Source organism: Hyalella azteca, unplaced genomic scaffold (genome assembly GCF_000764305.2).
Source record: "Hyalella azteca isolate HAZT.00-mixed unplaced genomic scaffold, Hazt_2.0.2 contig16892, whole genome shotgun sequence".
NCBI classification, from domain to species: Eukaryota; Metazoa; Arthropoda; class Malacostraca; order Amphipoda; family Hyalellidae; genus Hyalella; species Hyalella azteca.
Window position 1 is genome coordinate 86,184 of NW_025946698.1, and position 13,197 is coordinate 99,380.

Genomic DNA, 13,197 nt, shown 5'->3' on the forward strand with positions numbered 1-13,197 from the left:
TTCTCGAGCGTAGAGTTGGAGGTGAACCTTTTGGGCACGCACAGTATATAGTATCGCCGCTCAAACACTAATATTTAGATTACATTTTATAAGATTAAGTATCCAAGGAGCAAGGGGGATGGCAAAAGTTTTTGTCTATCCCAACATACTGCGTTAAAAGATGAAATCAGAGTACTGACGAGAAAATGTTGCACAGAGAAGTTAACACGACCTTTGGGTCCCACAGCCTGAATTATAGTTTAAAAGTAAACATTTTGTTGCACAAGTATACAAATGAATACAACTAATTCAAATGTCAGAGCTGCCGACAGTCAAAATTACTAGCTATTGCTAACTCGACTGCATTCACCCCAAGAATCAAAATACAATTCCTTCCCGAATGCCTGAATAATTCTTAAATTGCCGTCTAGTCCTTCACGAAATAAATTATCAAAATAACTAGTCCATCTTGAAAAAAAAAAAAACAATAGTTTGAAAGCGCAAGTTTTGCCCTAAGCTTCAATGCGAGATCTCGAAAAATTTGCTCGCTAATTATATGAAGAAGATGAAGCATAATTTGTGGGTTACGTCAACAGTTTGCAATTAATATCAGCAAACATATCGTCAAGATTACATGGCTAAACAGCATTTCAGTAACGACTCAGAAAACCTGCAACAAGCTAGCAAGAAGCTGAAGAAACGGCCATCTTAATCCACCACCTTTATCCCACAACTTAATCCCAAATCAACAGTTAGTTATGTGAGCTCGTCTAGCTGCCTTCCTCACCAGTCAGCCTCGATGTAGTAGACTGCGAGAACAAGTTGATTCTAAACGTGATCTATAGACATCGTTAACACGTCATATATGTACAATAACTAAACATTCCGCATCAAAACGAGAATTGTGTGACCAAGTACAACAACAAAATTAAATTTCGAGCAAATGCCAACTACTTAGGTACGTCATTCACACAAGATGACTTGTTTCTTAACGTTAGTGCGATAAAAAAATAGAGCATTTCTACCAACAAAGCAATTTCTTAGCGACTCAAATCAGTAGACAAAATGTCCACATGTAATAAAATGGCTCATTTAATAAAAGTAATAACAGCAGCAAACACACGAACACAGCACGTCTGTTGCGAAAATCAAACGGCACACACTGCACGGCGCATCTGTAGGAACGTGAAAACAGTAGGAAGCATTCACACGCGGCGCATCTGTAGGAACGTGAGAACAGTAGGAAGCATTCACACACGGCGCATCTGTAGGAGCGTGAAAACAAGTGTCGCTGGTCCAGCATGCCAGACACGCTAGTCCAGTACACTAGTCTCGCTGGTCCAGCATGCCAGACACGCTAGTCCAGTACACTTGTCTCGCTGGTCCAGCATGCTAGTGACGCTAGCCCAGCATGCTAGTGACGCTAGCCCAGCATGATGCTGTCCTGGTAGTAGGCGAGCAGGAAGAGCAGCGACGCCCCCAACAGGAGGCCGATGTTCTGCAGGAGCATCACCCACGCGGCCTCCTTCATCGAGCCCTTCTCGAACGCCGCGTTCAGCACCTCGTTCAGCTCCGGCACCTGCGGGGAGGGGATCTGTAGTGGGAGATGGGCAGGGGGGCACCTGCAGGAGGAACGTCTGTAGTGAGGGGTGGGCAGGGGGCACCTGCGGGGGGGGACGTCTGTAGTGGGGGGTGGACAGAGGAGCACCCGCGGGGGGTGTCCGTAGAGGGGGAGCGACGGAACATCTTCAGCGAAGGTGAGGAGTGAGCGTGACAGCATAAGGTAGCAGAGAAGAGCAGAGTCAGAGTGACATAGTGTGACGTAGCGGGTGACGGCAGAAGACCGCGAAAGCAGCTAGGTGAAATTACACTTACCATATCCACGCAGCAGGTGCACTCACCATATCCACGCAGCAGGTGCACTCACCATGTCCACGCAGCAGGTGCACTCACCATATCCACACAGTAGGTGCACTCACCATATCCACGCAGCAGGTGCACTCACCATGTCCACGCAGCAGGTGCACTCACCATGTCCACGCAGCAGGTGCACTCACCATGTCCACGCAGCAGGTGCACTCACCATGTCCACGCAGCAGGTGCACTCACCATGTTCACGCAGCAGGTACACTCACCATGTCCACGCAGCAGGTGCACTCACCATGTCCACGCAGCAGGTACACTCACCATGTCCACGCAGCAGGTGCACTCACCATGTCCACGCAGGAGATGTAGATGAACATGCCGGCGGCGAGGGCGAAGATGAAGGAGGCGTCCTTGGTGATCTCCCCGAGCAGGATGCCCAAGGCGAGCCCCGCATAGCAGGTCGTCGCCGACAGGAAATTGTACATGAGCGCCTGGCGCATCGACATGCCAGCGTTCAGCAGCACCGCGAAGTCGCCTGCACGAGGCGACGTAATTATTAGTAGTAGCAGGTGTATAGTTTTAGTAAGTTTTTAAGCGTTTCAGAAAAGACAAAAGACAGGCCATTTCATGCCGGATGGCGGCGTAAGTGCGGTAGCATATGAGCTGCGTGGTTACGAATAATCACCCCAACAAACCCAGCTCGTGAGGCAGACTCACCCAGCTCGTGAGGCAGACTCACCCAGCTCGTGAGGCGGATTCACCCAGCTCGTGAGGCAGACTCACCCAGCTCGTGAGGCAGACTCACCCAGCTCGTGAGGCAGACTCACCCAGCTCGTGAGGCAGACTCACCCAGCTCGTGAGGCAGCTCCTCGCACATGACGGCGAGGCTGATGCTGACGCCCGTGGTCCAGGAGACAGAGAAGGCGGCGCCCATGCTGACGCCGTCCAGGAAGTTATGGAAGCCGTCGCCCACGATGATCATCCACGCGACGGTCTTGATCACCGAAGACTCGCCAGGCTCGTAGTGCACGTCCACGCGACCGCAGTCTGGCGCTGGCTTCTGTGAGGGGAGGTTGCTTGTTAGCGCGCGTCTTCACGAGACATGGTTACACTCTTTTTGCATACAGCAATTTTACACCAGCTAACAAACACCATTTGATTAATTCACCTCAAAACATTGAACGGAATACATTTAGGTCACTTAAGGAAGTTATAGCCGACAGAAACCAAGTTAAATGCGGAAGCGAGTATAAGAAGCAAACGATACGTGTCACTCGAACAAATATAAGTATGCATGAATACGAAACCGTCGTAAATAAGACATGAAGACGAGGTTACTGTAGATTAAACATGAAGGAAGGGTTACAAGAAGAAGTCAAAATGCAGTCAGCGTTCATTCCCAGAATTCAGAAACTGAGCCTCAGATGCCCTACTGAAGTCACAAGGAGAAGACGTGTCGTTCGTGGGCACCGAATTGCTGCCTCCAGCCACCAGTTGAGCTGTCACGATGAGCTGCCCCGTATTGTGATTGATCCATACCTAGGTAATTGATGCTCAACCTTCTCTTGAGAAATCATCTTAGCTATCAAAAATAACTTGAAGAGTTAGTTTGTTGAACTTCAGTAGGTATCAAAAAACAAGTGTTCTGTTCCAATAATAGTTCAAAGTTGTTCAAATAAGCCGCTAGGACGGCCATATGCCAGATCCTGAAAGTCTGGAAAAGCGTTTAGCGGTTGTCTACTCATTAAGTCGCAAACGAAGGTTAATATTACGCTACTAACTACGCATTTCATACAAACCTAAAGAAACTCAGTCGAAAAATTCTGTTTTGAATCATGCAGGATTACAGTCACGCGCGAAACCTGTATACATTGTAGTCTACGATTGAGTAAAAAAAGTAACATTTAATGTTAATAAATAAAATAAGAAGCATGTTGAAGACATCAGTAACAATATAATTTCTTTATCTACCATAGGCAAAAATCATATTCATCACTTGACTCTAGATTACTTCAAGTGACAACGCCTCGTACCTGCTCGTGCCCAAACGATGCTTTGATCGCCTGCTGCTGCGACGCGAATATTAGATCCACGTCTTGCCGATCGAGCATCTGGCAGCCGCTGCAATCCTGGCTATGGCTACTGGTTGTCGTGCCTCTGGCAGGCGTGCTTGTGCCTCTGGCAGGCGTACCCGCACCTCTGGCAGCTGTGCCTACGCCTCTGGCAGGAGTGGTTGTGCTGCCAGTGGATGTCTTCAAATCAATGGCAGCTTCAGTAGGGTGGGCGCTGTCATCTATAACATGCAGCGCCTGAGATTTATCGTTTAGTGAGGTCGGCGATATGGTGCAGGGTGGATGTATCTGAGTAATTAACGGTTCAGGGCAGCGCCAGCCGGCATCTTGGCCGCTTTGCTTCCCCCCGAGCTGCACACAGCAGCGGCAGTGGTTTGCCCTCGGCTTGAGGCAACAACTTGACGCGGAGGGAGCCAAGGCAGCCCCACCCTCTTCCTGTCCAGTAATGCAACCGATTGACTCAGAGGGAGGAGCGGACATGTCAGCCACGTGGCTGACGGCTGGCAAGTAACTGGCGGAGTGGCTGGGACTGGGCCGACCATCTGAGCCACAATATACAAAGCCAGTGGCTGATGGCGACGGGTTGACAGATGAGCCCGCGCCGCGATGGTTCTGTCAACCACACCACAAATAAACCCATCAAAAGTGACACCGTCTGTTACACAAAAGACAGACGCATCCATTGAGGCGCATTTCATACCAGACGCCAGCGCCGCTCGGTCGCTGACTCGGACGACACCACAATTAAGATTACATTCAATTAACCATTATTGATAGTGCTGACAATATTCGCGATTAGTATGACCCAGTAATTTACCACCGACACCGAGTGATGCTCGTGGCGTGAGGGATGGAATGGGGACATTTTTTGCACACCCAACAATGAAAAAAATTGCCCCACGAATGATCTGAGAACTGAAATCTCAAAAAACGACGACTAAATGAGTGATATACGACGTACGATACACCCACATATACATAAATAAATATTCAAGTATATCAATTCAACCAAACCAACAATAATAAATTTAAACGTTGACCCCCCAACATTACTATTAAGGTTTAGACGCACAATAATTCTCAACTCACCCCATGCAGCAGCACTCACCCCATGCAGTAGCACTCACTCCATGCAGCAGCACTCACCCCATGCAGCAGCACTCACTCCATGCAGCTGCACTCACCCTATGCAGCAGCACTCAACCCATGCAGACTGCACAAATGTTATGAATCAGACGTCTGCACAAATGTTATGAATCAGACGTCTACACAAATGTTATGAATCAGACGTCTGCACAAATGGCAGTTGTTTAGTACCTGCAAGAATGCTAGTGGTTTAAACGCCTGAAAGAATGTTATATCTTAACTGCCTGCACAGTTTACATTATAACATTTTTGAACAAATCTTCTAGCACTCTCTCAAGCCAAATTTTACTCAACTGGATATCGTATCAAGACTAACTACACAATTAGAACAAAGAACACAAATCCCTAAACTAAGTACACAATTTGTTTATTAAAAATCCTTAAACTGTACGAAGATAACTAATTACTAAGAATCTAATCAAACGCCATCCTCCAGGACCTTATGTCATACTAAAAATACACTACCGAAATAATTAAAACAAGTAAAAATTATTTATAGAACATTTGCCTGCAGTCGGAATTTAAGCCGAGCAAAGAAATCGTGAAATCATTAAATGAAATTGCATAACAAATTAGAGAAAGAAATACATATTTATATATAAACATGGCAGAGCCCTGATGGCACGCAGCACCTGCGGCAGGAGGTGGAAGGCGGCGCTGGCGGCCAGAGAGCCCACGGCGAGACCTATGAGTGACGTCATCATCTGCTGGTAGATTTGGCGCGCCATGAAGGGCAGCACCGACACCCCCACCAGGGAGCAGCCTGAGATCAGCGTCACGAACAGCAGACCCCAGCACCAGACTGCACAAAGCTTGCTCATGTCAACTCTCATAACGACAAATGATCACCTATGTAGGTTATATGTATTGAAAATGATATATTTACTCATAGGCTCATTTGTCAAGTAAAAACGAATCGCATAAAGAAAGTCACTTATGTTGATTAAAATAAATTTGTTATTCATAGTCGAAGTTTCTCCACGGTTGGGGGCAAAAAAAAAATATTTTTTAGATAAATGTTGACATTTTTCTAGATCATTTATTTGTACTTTAAAAAGTTTAAAACGTATAAATTTTCAGTTTTTTTTAATAGTTTTAAACCATAGCAAACATTTTGAATTGTAGAAATGCTTCAACGAGTCATATTCGCGAAATCCTGAGGCAATAATGTGGATCATAATTAATGATCACTCACTCTCAGCCTGTGAGGGTTTCTTCCTCCCCGGGAAGTCGGTGGTAAACGACTCATTACCGCTCGCCGTCACCACGTATGACGACTCGTCTGCATCCGCATAACCAGCAGCTCGTCCTTTGCGGCACTGACGAGTCTGGGCGAGCACAACCGCCAGCAGCCCACCATCAAGCTCAGCTCCGTCAACCGCAACAGATGAGTCAACGGCCGCCTTGTGGGATACGGTGGTGTTGCTAGAGGTGCGCAGTGCGTCCTCATACAGCTGGTCGAGCTCAGATTCAGTCAAACACTGCACAGGTACGTCAGAGGTTAATGTTATCACAATGTTGACATCAGGGATAACAATATTTCTGCCTTATTGTAGCGATTTACACCATGACGCCCTCGTGTTTAAAATTACATCGCGATTCTTCATGAGCAAGTTCTTCTGACATGGAGGACTACACTTTGACGATCTTCTGACTTTTAATGCTGTGCCTTTAACTCTGACTGTGACGACCGCTTCGGTACTGTTCCGAAACCGATCGGCCATCTCGGATAATTTGGCAATCTTGGTTTGAATCTGAAGGTGGTCGGAGTAAACGTACGTCACCTGGCTCCATTTTGATCTAGATTTTTTTTCGGGCTGCTCACGTAGCTTGCTTGACGCAAGCTACGTGGATGTAAGCGTGTTTTTGACCGGAGACTATATTGTGGTTTTCATTTTGGCGTTCGCTATATTCAGCTTCGAGCTGAATGTAGACCATCCGACTCTACCTTAAATCTTACTGTGGGCGACGTTACTATTCCGATACCGATCGGTCATCTTGGTTTGTTCGGCCATCTTGGCTTGATCTGCCATCTTGGCCAGATCAGCCATCTTGGTTTGAATCTGAAGGTAGCTGGAGCAGGCGTGTCGCCAGGCTCAGTCTTCGTCCCGATTTTTCTTGCTACTCACGTAGCTTGCTTGACACAAACTACGTAGAAGTGTGTTTTTGACTGGGAGGAATATATTGTGAGTATTCGTTTTGGCGTTCTCTCTATTCAGTTTTGAGCTGACTGTAGACGTGCAGCGAAGCGACTGCTCGGCCTGCGGTCAGCTGCTGCAGCCCTTGATTCATTCGTCTGTGAGAGAGTAGATTTACTCGTCGTGCCGTCCCACACGCCTCGCATGTCTTATCGTGGATGCCGTGTCGGCCAAAATATGCGTGATGCTGCCACCAATCGAGCAGTGCGCGACAACGGCGTATTAATCATCAGTGGCAATAGGCCGATGCTGCGCATCGATGCTGCTGCTGAGCATCGACCGTTGTCGACCCGTGGGCCTCAGAACCTGCTTAGCGTTCGTGTTTATCGCCACTGTGGGCAGCCGTGTCGCCGGTTATCTTTCCGCTGCCTCAACATCCGTTCGCCGAATAACAAGATTGACGAGTTTCTTCATATCATTAGCTCGAGCTTACTAGATGTCGTCTTCCTGACCGTGACCCGGCACGACGCTGACTCGGTTTGCTCGCGCGTCTTCGCGCTGAAAGACTCCAGGTAGTCGAGCGCGCGCGGCACCGCATGCAACCCGACATCCTGGTGACGAATTACGGTGGAGTAGCTATACTGCCGCCAGCAGGAGCGTACACCTTACCATTCTCGACATCGGCGTATCACCCACAACCTTTCAGCTGCCATGTGCTAGGGTCGCCTGCTCATAAGACCGCGGCAAAATTGCGGCACTTGACCTGTCGGTCGCTTTTGACACGGTCGACCACGCCACTTTATTGCGTCGACTTGACGTATCATTCGACCGCGGCAAAGTGCTGCGGTGGATCGAGTCCTATCGCAAGAAAATATTCCAATGCTTTCGACGCGGGAACATTTCTTCTACGCCATCGTTGGTCACTTGCGGCGTATCACAGGGATCAGTTCTCGACCCGATCCTTTGCCTGGTATATACTGTCGACGTGTTGGACATAATCTTTCACATGGTTTGAATCCGCATATGTTCACCGACGACACCCAAATTTATTGTTACTGTGTGCCGGCTGACGCTGCTGCGTTGCAGGACCGGATGTCTTCCTGCATGGAAGCCATCTCAGACGGGATGCGCTCCAACAGGCACCAGCTCAATGCATCCAAAATCGACTTGATTTGACTTGCGACTGCTCGGCACTAACATCGGCTTCTGGCCAACCTTGTTCGCGTGGGCAACGAGTTCGTCATGCCTGCGTCTTCGGTTCGTAACCTGAGCGTTTTGCTGGGTTCGGAACTTTCTATGAACAATCACATTGCCCAAGTCACCACCGCTTGTTTTGGCGCTCTGCCTCGAATGCGCATAAACGTCAGTTGCTGTCTCTCGAGGCCGGTCCTCAAGGCCCTCACGGTGGCGCTCGTTCTGACCAGATTGGACTGTGGTAATGCCAAACTCTATGGACTTCCGAACACGACACTGAATAAACTGCAATCCGTCATGAACGTTGCTGCGCGACTTTTGTGCAAAGAACGAAAATTGACCACGTGACGTCAATGTAGAGCGGTCTTCACTGGCTGCGCATGCAGCAGCCGAAGCCAGCACGGTCTGGCACATCCTTATCTCACGGAATTTCTGCGGCGTGCGTCGGATCTGCTTTCTGCGAGACAACTGTTTTCGTCAACAGCGGACATCGTCGTTCCATCTACACGTCTATCTACCGTCGTCGACAGAGCGTTCCGGTCGCCGTCGCCAGAAAATGGAACAGTCGGCCGGTTTTCGCAACATCGGCTCCTTCGTTGCAGGTGTTTCGTCGACGCCTACAGACAGATCTATTTCGAAGAGCCTAAGAAACAAGTGCTTAGTAATTTTTATCCGTTCTATGCCTTTCGCATATCTATTTTTCGCTCGATATTATACTTATGGTAACGTGCCCTTGAAGTTCGTTCGAACCAGACGCTGCAATAACTGCTTTGTAAAATAATAATAATCTTAATAGGTAAAGATGCAATGAGGATTATTAGGAGGTGCTACAATGAGCAAAGGTTCGTTAAAACTCCCTCGGTCTCCTAGACATTGTTGAGTTCACAGATGTCTTCCCAAAAATAATTTAAAAGCAACTTTGAATGATCAACATTGCCATATTAATGAAAGAATTATGACACTTTCTTGTAACACATTCGTTTTTAAACAGAAATATTAATCTCATGAGATGAATTGAAATTTGATGATAAATACTCATTTTTATGCTATTAGGACAAAATTTGAAAAGAGCAATTCTTTAATACATAAAGATAATGGTTTTTAAATCAATTGATCACAGGGCAAACTGACTCTTTGGAAGGCATGGCAAATAAGCGTAGAGTTGCTGTCTGTGCTGCAGTGGTTGACTGCAGAGTCAGGAGGGCAGTGTAGCTCTGCTGTATAGCACTGCACTAGCCACTGCAGCTCTTGAACTGTCAGTGTAGTTCCACTGGATGAAAACTGTTGTACACTGCAAGGCAGAGCAGACAATGCAAGCAATACAAAACAGAGCAATACAAAACAGAGCAGACACTGCAAACAATGCAAAGCAAAGTTGATGCAGTACCTATACACTGCACAGAAGAACAGACACAGCAGAGCTGAAGCAAAAAATAATGCTGTATAGCAGAGCACAGAGTAATGCCATAGCAGAGTAATGCTGTAACAGAGTACACAGTGCAGCAGAACGCTGCACAGCAGAGTACACACTACATTCACTGTACAGCAGAGCAAACACTGCACAGCAGAGCACACACGGCACAGCAGAACACACTCACGATGCCACCAAAGAGAGACATTGTAGAGCATTCAAGACCATCCAGAACTGTGAAAACACACAGCACACACTATGAACAGCACATACACAGCACAGTGTATGCATGTGAACAGCACATGCCCTGCACAGTGCACAGACAGCACAATATCAACACTACAAAGAAAACATCCTGAATATCAGTAGCAAAGCTATTAAAATTTTGAAACAGACTGAAGAAACATACATAAAAAATAAGCTAGTATCCTCACATCTGGTCTGGACTTGGGAGTTCAAGCTGAATTTATTTGCACAATTTTTGCTAGGAACAAGCTCATGACTGCAAAATAAGTTAAAGCAAACTTTCATGGAAAAATGGACTGAAAAAGGAATTTGGTAGAAAGAACAAGGGGAAATGGTCTGTGTTAAAAGGAGAATTTTAGAATCCAGACCAATTCTCTTCAACCTCTCAGCTCCTATAGGAAATTATTCATAGACTTTTGGAAGTAGAGGCTTCAGTGCAAACTTTGGACAAGTTTACTATGAAATTGATTAAAGTTACAGTGAAACTTGTTTCAAACCTATTGAATGCCATCACAAGGATATATTATTGTTATCATTGTCCTCTGTTCCTACAGTTGTTTACATAGTCCTATATTTGATTACATACCTATTTTCATTAAAATTAAATAGCACTTACAGAAAGGCAAGGGCAGGGTCCACAGCCTTGTTTCCAACTGAGTGAGCCAAGTGTGGGTGCAATCCAGTTGTGTATGCTCGAGTCTCATGTAGCCCACATACCAGCAGCAGTACCACCAACACTTTCACAGTTCTTGCAATCATCCTATATTACTTTAAAGACTCAGCAGCCAATTATAGAATAAAATATTCTCAAAATGTCAAGAATTTTGAGATAAATGAGTTAATTTGAAATTACAAATAAACATACATAATCCATTTTAATTGAAATTTTTAGAATATATTGTTACATTTGTTGGTTATATAGTAGTGACTTTTGTAAAGCTGAGAGCAAAAACTAAAAGTTACATTCTATTCATTCATTTCATTGGAAAGAAGAAATGCATTAATATTTAAGTGGTATTTCAAATAAAGCATGTCAAAATTAGGATCACTTCAGCATGATTATTTCATATTATTCACTATCAGAACTTTTTTCAATATCATTTTTAACAGCAAGGTAGAAGCAAACTTCCCTAGCCAGCTACACAATGCTACTCATAAGAGTTTCTACTCAATGCAGTGATAAATGTATAGGTATGTATGCAGAAAATTTCAAATACACAAGTTTCTTCTTCATGAAATGCCATCAAATGGGGTAATAAGGGATGGGTGGGGTAATAAGGGACAGTCCTACACCATTTTGTAGAAATGCTGTAACAGCTAAACTACTAATTAAAATATTTCAATACAAAAAATAGTTGCATAAAGTTCAAAATTTTTACTATCCATGTAGCATAAAGCAAGTTAAGAAATCATACTTTTACTACCTCTATAAAATTCCTGAAAAAAAGTGTCAAAAGTGAGATTTTGGAAAAGTAACTCTGCTAAGGTCTGTAGCAAAAAAAACTTGCCGTATTAAAAAAATTTACTTACATAAAAGTTGCACACAGCTGTTGGCTTAAAAATGTGATAAACTGAATTTGCGTAGCTCATTCCAAAGAAAAATGGTGGCCATTTTGGCATGATGGGGTAATAAGGGACACCCCACTAGGGTAATAAGGGACACTCCTAAAATGCATTTACAGTAGAACCTTGGTTAACAAAGGCTCCTTTTAAAAAAATCAATTAATAACAAAGAATTCTGATTACATTTAACTTGCTCAGCAAAATTGTGCATCAGACAACATAAAATAAGAAGTAATTAACCTAAAAATTATTTCTTTCTCCAAAAAATATGATGGTTGTCACTAAAAAAATCCTTTCTGTTTCAGGTATGTTTTTATGATTTTTTTTAGTGAACTCGCTTGAAGCAATCAAAATGGCGCAAATTTACAAGCTGTCCTGTAAGCTTGCAGATACAAAAGAAATGCTATATGGCTGCTGATATGAAGCTTGCCCCTAAATTACCCCGTTCTCAGGGGTAATTCAAGAGGCTTTTACTTTGCGTGTGGCACCTTGCCAATAGCATGTGAAATTTTTCGTAGATACTATACAATAGCCCTTGCAAAGAGCTTTAAAATGAGCCCTAACTTATTTATGAAATGTTTCATGGTGAGACATTATCAAAAAAAAAAGCTCAAAACCATCCCTTATTACCCCTTTTGATGGTACTTACCAAGTCACATGTCACATAAAACAGAACAATATTTAATAGGTACAGGTCAGTCAGAACTACAATTTTTAGGGTTCAATTACCACATAATGACTGCAGGGCTCTTGTGACTGTGATAGAAATTAGAACATAAAGATATGGTTGTTTTGTTCTGTTTACATAATAGAGAGTTCCTATTGAACTGAAAGTGAGAGCCTTTAACTGGAGTGCTTTGGCAATTGATAACATTAGTGCCAAACTGCCAGTAGCTGCTGAGTGACATTGATGGCAGAAAAGACTAGGTAAATGTACAGGAATATAGTGCAATATGCATTAAATTAAATAAAATCTTTCCTAAAAATCTGGTACCGTCAAACGGGGTAATAAGGGATGGTTTTGAGAGTTTTTTGTTAATAACTTCTTACTATGAAACATTTTATAAACAAGTTTAGGCTCATTTTGAAGATCTTTGCAAGGGTTATCGATTGGCTTTTCCAAAAAAAATCTATATGCTATTCGTAAGGTGTCAGACACAAATTAAAGCGTCCCAAATTACCCCTGGGAATGAGGTAATCTGGGACACTTGCAATAAAATTTAATTTTAAAACGTTTGAAGCAAGCAAAGTGTACTCATCTATTACTAACAGTACTCTGAAGTCCTCCTCTTTCTTTGTAGATTATGTAGATGTAGAATAAATGACATTTTCTGTGATTTTTACTTGTTTTTACTTTATTTATACGTTACCATATCCATACATCATGGTATTATTGATGTGATATTACTGTATCCATGGACATGCCATTGTCCATTTACAACAACCTTGTCCACTGCGAGCTTCATATCAGCAGCTGTATAGCATTTCTTCTGTATCTGTAAGCTTACAGGACAGCTTGTAAATTCACACCATTTTAATTATTTCAAGTGAATTCACATTAACAAAAAAAATCATATAAACA

At 44.2% G+C, this 13,197-nt stretch overlaps 1 protein-coding gene across 1 annotated transcript; it reads right to left on the bottom strand.

Annotated features, from left to right (window-relative positions):
- Window positions 1-1,269: 1,269 nt before the first annotated feature.
- On the bottom strand, window positions 1,270-10,888 carry LOC108675621. Its single transcript, XM_047885082.1, has 9 exons — window positions 10,669-10,888; window positions 9,527-9,686; window positions 6,259-6,544; window positions 5,668-5,865; window positions 5,064-5,077; window positions 3,879-4,529; window positions 2,695-2,905; window positions 2,193-2,380; window positions 1,270-1,558 (listed from the first exon to the last, which is right to left on the bottom strand). Exons 1-9 carry the CDS (start codon window positions 10,809-10,811, stop codon window positions 1,403-1,405), a joined length of 2,007 nt encoding a protein of 668 aa, XP_047741038.1. The 5' UTR covers window positions 10,812-10,888; the 3' UTR covers window positions 1,270-1,402.
- Between the last annotated feature and the right edge of the window lie 2,309 nt (window positions 10,889-13,197).

What these genes read in the sequence shown, in the direction of transcription:
- LOC108675621 (XM_047885082.1), bottom strand. Translation starts at nt 10,811, where the DNA reads ATGATTGCAAGAACTGTGAAAGTGTTGGTGGTACTGCTGCTGGTATGT. An exon ending in GACCCTGCCCTTGCCTTTCT is followed by an intron (nt 9,687 to 10,668) that starts GTAAGTGCTATT and finishes TCTGCCTTGCAG; the next exon opens with TGTACAACAGTTTTCATCCA. An exon ending in GAAACCCTCACAGGCTGAGA is followed by an intron (nt 5,866 to 6,258) that starts GTGAGTGATCAT and finishes AGCTTTGTGCAG; the next exon opens with TCTGGTGCTGGGGTCTGCTG.